We start from the raw sequence: 6,000 nt of genomic DNA on the forward strand, positions 1-6,000 counted from the left end.
CCCAGATGTGTTAGGTTCCCTTGTATTGTATCTATCTCTGCAAAAAAACATAGTTGCCAAGAAGACTATTTCAGCTCTCAGGGGCTGAGTTCCTTCCTTAACCAACAAACCTCCCTGCCAGCCCATGCCAGCAAAAGCATGTGTAACCGCTTTCAATCTACTGAAGGATGATAGGTACATTAGGGCAAAAATGGGTGATAACTTGGTAACATCAGAGCAGCTAACAACATGGCAAAACTCTACAGAAAGAGACCAGAGGGATCCCATGGGATGGACTACGACATTTTAAGAAGAAAAATATGAACCTGGAGATATAGTCCACAAAACCTTATCCCATAATAAATCTATTATAGTCTTCAAAGTGCAACAATTTAATGTTTTGCTATAACAGGTCAACATAGATACCCCTCACCTGCAATCCTTTATCTTGGATCAACAACAATAAAGGTGAACAACCTCAGCTTAAAGCCCTTTTTGCTTGCTTCATTTTCCGTAGGTTTGCTTCACATTTTTCTCATCTTGCAAACTGTTCTACTTTACTACATTTTAAAATTTATTCAGACAAGATACAAAGGGCTTTGTGGCTAATGGCAGAGAACTGAAGTGAGCTTCTAGATGATGTTCCTTTTCTAATTCATGTGTGGTGTGTGGTGACCGTCACTGCTGGAGCCCTTTACTTACTTTAGATGTGACAACATCCTCATGGCCTTCATGATGACGCTACTGCCATTTTAAAGTCACCCCAAAAAAATGATCCTGATCGGGCTCACACCATGGCAGGCTGAGGCACTCTTGTTCCTTCCACATCATGCCTTATGAAGTGCTGAAGTGGCTGCACCCCCCATGGCTATTCAGGCACTTGAAAAGGTGTGGGAGGGGAACAAGAGCTAGGGTTGCCAGGTCCCTCTTCGCTACTGGTGGGAGGTTTTTGGGGTGGAGCCTGAGGAGGGCAGGATTTAAGGAGGGGAGGGACTTCAGTGTCATAGAGTCCAATTGCCAAAGTGGCCATTTTCTCCAGGTGAACTGAATTGGATGGATACTTGTTATATAACCTTGAACATCAGTTATATGAACTTTGGTTTATGGACACTTACATGTTATGGTCCATCTTATGCATTCAGTATCGTATGTCTTACTGTAATAATTAATCATATGTTGATATGTATAAAGTGTAATACAGTTTGAAAAAGAATATTTAGTGTGATTAGAGGTTGTGTACTGAAAAATAATTTTCCTGTATAGGGATTTCCATAACCTCATTTCAGTACACCTCATGTTTATAGTACCTGGGGGTTGGCAACCCTATCAAGAGCACAGTGCTATGGGCCCAATCAGGATCGGGCCCTCACAGCATTTTTAAAATCCTTGCAAAATCCTTGTGGCGGCAATCAAAAGCAAAAAAACCCAAACAAAACACCACCAGGCTATGAAAACTTACCAATCTATATTAGCAAAAATAAAGCAAGTTATATAAATACCAAAGTAAGGATCAAGCATATCACAGTAGTAACATCAAAACATAGATGTGCAAACACGCTAGCCCAACCTCACACGAGAGGTAGAAACAGGTATACTCCAACACGTCCACAGTGAACTCCAAAATTAAGTGTCTTCTCCAGGAAATAATCACCAAGATGATAAAGAAATTGTACTTCTTCAATAGGTAACCGGCAGTGGTGAAGGCAGATCAAGGGAGACGGACGTTCCGGGTAAATGAATAAGATCCGTTTGCACCAGTGGCTTCATCAGTCACTTGATCCCCGTAAATCCTCAATGCAATAAACCATTATCTCCTATTATATTTCATTCATATTTCTTTCAAGCTTTCAATGAGTCAGCTTCTCTAGCATTGTTCTCAGCGTAAGAGAACGTGTGCGTGAATCCTTGTGGCAGCTATGAGGATGCCATCACATCTAGTTTGGCCTTAGCGTTGGTCAAGACCTGAGACGATCTTGCTTGCATCTAGGTATGATAGATGACGCCCCAGAGCAGGCCAAATAAAACTTTGCTTGGCCCAGCTTGAGAGGCAACAGGGCTCACCTGAATTTAGGAGGCTGAAAGGTTCAGACTGTTGGGGAGTTTGATATATGTGCAGGCACCAGGGGTTAATTTTGCCTGTTTGATTGGAGGTTAAAAAATTTTTCTCTAAGACAGGGTACAGATTTTCCCACAACTGGTCGGGACTGAAGTCTTTGACTCTCCTCTTTACTTGGCCATTGAGCTGACTTTCGTTCTTGCTGCTGGTTTCGTTTGGTTTATACTTTGGTTTTTTAAACTGATTTTTTTTTTATGTTGTAAGCTTCCACAAGAATTGCAGTGTGGGGTGAAAATATTTTATACAGAACAAATAAATGGCATTATTGGATCTTTTGTCTTTCACTTCATTCTCCCCCCCTTGCGCAGCTGTACCCCTCTACCATAGACACTTTGCTAGTAATTTCTGCTAATTTCTTTTAACAAAAGCTAGATCCAGCTGCTTCACAAACCCAGAAGCAAGCTGCTTTGCAATCCTCTTTCATGGTTCCCTGCTTTTCTGAGACACATTTGGCCAAACTGCATCCAATTTTGGGTGAATTTGCATGCCTGAGTTCATAGGGTATAATTTCACAAAAGAATTATCATAGGGAAAGATTTATAAGCCAAAACCTAAAGCTGAAGGGGAGGAAATGTATGTTAATGGAAAACCTATGAGGATTATAATGTGGACAAAAGTGAAATGAAAAGAAATGTGGCAAAAGTATGTATGGACAAGACACACATTTCCTATGGGGCGCTTTGCTGGCAGTACAATATCCTCAAGTGTAGGAGGTAAAATTTGGAAATGAATTAATGAAGATCAACAAACATCCTAGGGTTGCCAGGTCTTTCCTAGTAGGGGGTGGGGGTCCGGATCTAGGTAGGAAAACTCCTGGAAATTTGGGGGCGGAGCCTGGGGATGATAGGGACTTCAGTGGGGTACAATGCCATAGAGTCCACCCTCCAAAGCATGTTTGCTACACAAAAAACGATCTCTGTAGTGTGGAAATTAGCTGTAATTCTGGAAGATCCCCAGGTCACACCTGGAGGTTAGCTAGGGTTGCTAACCTCCAGGTAGTAGCTGGAGATCTGCTGCTGTTACAACTGATCTCCAGCCGATAGAGATCGGTTCCCCTGGAGAAAATGGCTGCTCTGGCAACTGAACTCTATGGCATTGAAGTCCCTCCCCTCCCCAAACCCCATCCTCCTCAGGCTCCACGCCAAAAACCTCCTGCCGGTGGCAAAGAAGAACTTAGCAACCCTAAGCCTGGCATCCCTTATACATCCCAATATTTCCTTCCCTCCCTATAAGTCCTTTACAAACAGATGGAATTAAAGAACGTGTGCATGAAATTTTGTTTCAAATCTATATTACTTAGCACTTACCTTCTGCAATAAGAGAGAGCCAGAATACTTTGTCATGATGCGATACATTTCTGCACCAAAAGTATCAGCCCAGGACTTCACTCTACATATATGGGGGAAAAAGAACAAGCAGCTGTCAGTTACCTCCATCTTTCAGAATCAGTTGGACAGTATTGCCCTTTTCTACTACTGCAGACAGACTAACACGGCTACCCACTGTGGACTGGAGAGGTGCCTTATTTATTGGTTTAGAAAATTTCTATGCTACCTTTCCTGAAAATGTGCTCAGGGTAGCTTACAAAGTAAAACATAATAAAGATAAAACACTATAAAAGTTAAAAATAATAAAAGTCTGGCATTAAAAATACAGCAATAAACATAAAAACAGCATAAAACACCAAGCAGCTTAAAACAGTTCTCAAGTGAGAAGCAAATGATGTTAAAATACCAATTCCTTAATTAAAAGCCTGGGTAAAAAGAAATGTTTTGGCTTGGCACCTAAAGGACAGGAGAGTAGGTGCAGCGAGCCTCAAGAGCAAGGCCATTCCACAGGCGAGGTGCCACTGCTGAAAAAGCCCTGCCTCTGATCACCACCCGCCTTACCTCTGAAGGCCATGGCACACAGAGCAGGGCTTGTGAAGAAGGTCTTAACTGGCAGGCTGGACAGCATGGGGAATATCTTCTTTAGATATTTGTCACTGAACACATGTAGAAAGAAGCAGGATTGTGACTGCTGATTCCACCCCCAACACTTGTGTGCCAGCCACAAGTCTGCTGTAAACCCCTATGTGCATACAAGTATACACGTGTAGGTGCCTTTGCATGATTGGAAACAACAGAAAACACAGAGTCCTGATTACATGCCAGCACTTATATGCGCCCAATATAAGCACAGGGTTGTACAAGCATAGGGTCTTGCTACAGGGGTGCAGCTGATTATACAGATGTCACATGAATACATGAAGCTGCCTTATACTGAAACAAACCCTTGGTCCATCAAAGTCAGTATTGTCTACTCAGACCGGTAGCGGCTCTCCAGGGTCTCAGGCAGAGGTCTTTCACATCACCTACTTGCTTTAACTGGAGATACCGGAGATTGAACCTAGGACCTTCTGCATGCCAAGCAGAGGCTCCACCACTGAGCCACAGCCCCTCCCTCAGGGGGCAGGACCAGCCTGAAGGTGAACAACATCATTTATTGGTTGCTGTTAGCACATGGTTATTGGACATTTAAGATTCTGAACATGTACAGTCCACTTAGCTATCATGGTTAATAGCCATTGATCAACCAATGCATTAATTTTTTATGACTGATTAATGCCATGTATGCTAGTGGTTATTACTATGTTCCTGAACATATCACCCATTTTACCGGATAATAGTCAATTATAGTTTTTTGTGTTCACTCATATTGCTTATCATTTTATAAATCTCTATCAAATCCTCCCCCCCACACACACACATAGAAGCACAAACCTTTTAAGCCTCCAACTTCCTGACCATTTTAGTTGCTCTTTTCCACCCCATCATTCTTTTATTCACTTCATTTATACCCCCCTTTTCTCCCCAGTGGGTACCGAAAGTGGTGTATAGGGTTGCCATCCCCCAGGTGGAGCTTGGAAATCTCCTGGAATTACAGCTGATCTCCACACTACAGAGATCAGTTCCCTGGAGAAAATGGGAGCTTTGGAGGAAGGACTCTATGTCATTATATCCCACTGAGGTCCCTTCCCCAGGCTCCACTCCCAAATTTCCAGGGATTTCAAACCCAGAATTGGCAATCCTATTTCTGTCCTCAGAATAGCTCTTTGAAGTAGGTTAGGCTGAGAATGGGTGACTGGCCCAAGGCCACCCAGCAAGCTTCCATAACAGAGTGGGGATTCGAACCAGGGTCTCCCAGATCCTAGTCCCACTATCTAACCACTGCACGATGCTGGCTTTCTGAGATCGGGCAAGTGAAACTATACACAATTGTTCAAATGAAGCTGAACCACTGATTTCTATAATGGGGAAGATCAGATAGCATGGTCATGAAGCCAGCTGGGTGACCTTGGGCTAGTCACAGCTATCTTAAAGCTCTCTCAGCCCCACCTACCTCACAGGGTGTTTGTTGTTGGGAGGGGAAAGGAAGGTGATTGTAAGCCAGTTTGATTCTTCCTTAAGTGGTAGAGAAAGTCGGCATATAAAAACCAACTCTTCTTCCTGTCCACTCCTTTTTTTGATTTTTCCTTTGTCTTTCATATCACTCTCCCCCTTTTTCTTTCTTTTGCTATCATTAGGTTATTCTTATTCCAGATATCATACAGGTAATTTAAAACAAAAAAGAAGAGTGGAAGAAACCCATTTAAGGGGAAAGGGAACAACTGGGAGCTGAGATGCAATTTGACATGCTTTCCCATATTTTCAGGTTGTTAAGTATGATGGATAAAAGCCAATAAAGTTCAAACACGAAAAATCCACAGAGTATATTACTTGCCTTCCATCCCAAACTCAGTTAAGCTGCTTCAAACCCTTGATTTTGGGAGGATTTAAGCAGCATAACCATGTGCAGGATTTCAGCCAAATCTTTCATACCTCACCGTTTTTTGAGGCTAAGTTGTGTTTTTGTGCAATATTTAT

At 42.5% G+C, this 6,000-nt stretch overlaps 1 protein-coding gene across 1 annotated transcript in view; it reads right to left on the bottom strand.

Moving 5' to 3' along the window:
• The window catches only part of CACNA2D4 (calcium voltage-gated channel auxiliary subunit alpha2delta 4), a 171,546-nt gene extending 168,084 nt beyond the window's left edge, over positions 1–3,462 (bottom strand). The window contains exon 1 of the mRNA XM_056846716.1: positions 3,403–3,462. Coding sequence (XP_056702694.1) covers positions 3,403–3,450 — 48 coding nt within the window. The 5' untranslated portion in view covers positions 3,451–3,462. The remainder of the gene's footprint in view (positions 1–3,402) is intronic.
• Between the last annotated feature and the right edge of the window lie 2,538 nt (positions 3,463–6,000).

Source organism: Euleptes europaea, chromosome 3, assembly GCF_029931775.1.
Source record: "Euleptes europaea isolate rEulEur1 chromosome 3, rEulEur1.hap1, whole genome shotgun sequence".
NCBI lineage: Eukaryota > Metazoa > Chordata > Lepidosauria > Squamata > Sphaerodactylidae > Euleptes > Euleptes europaea.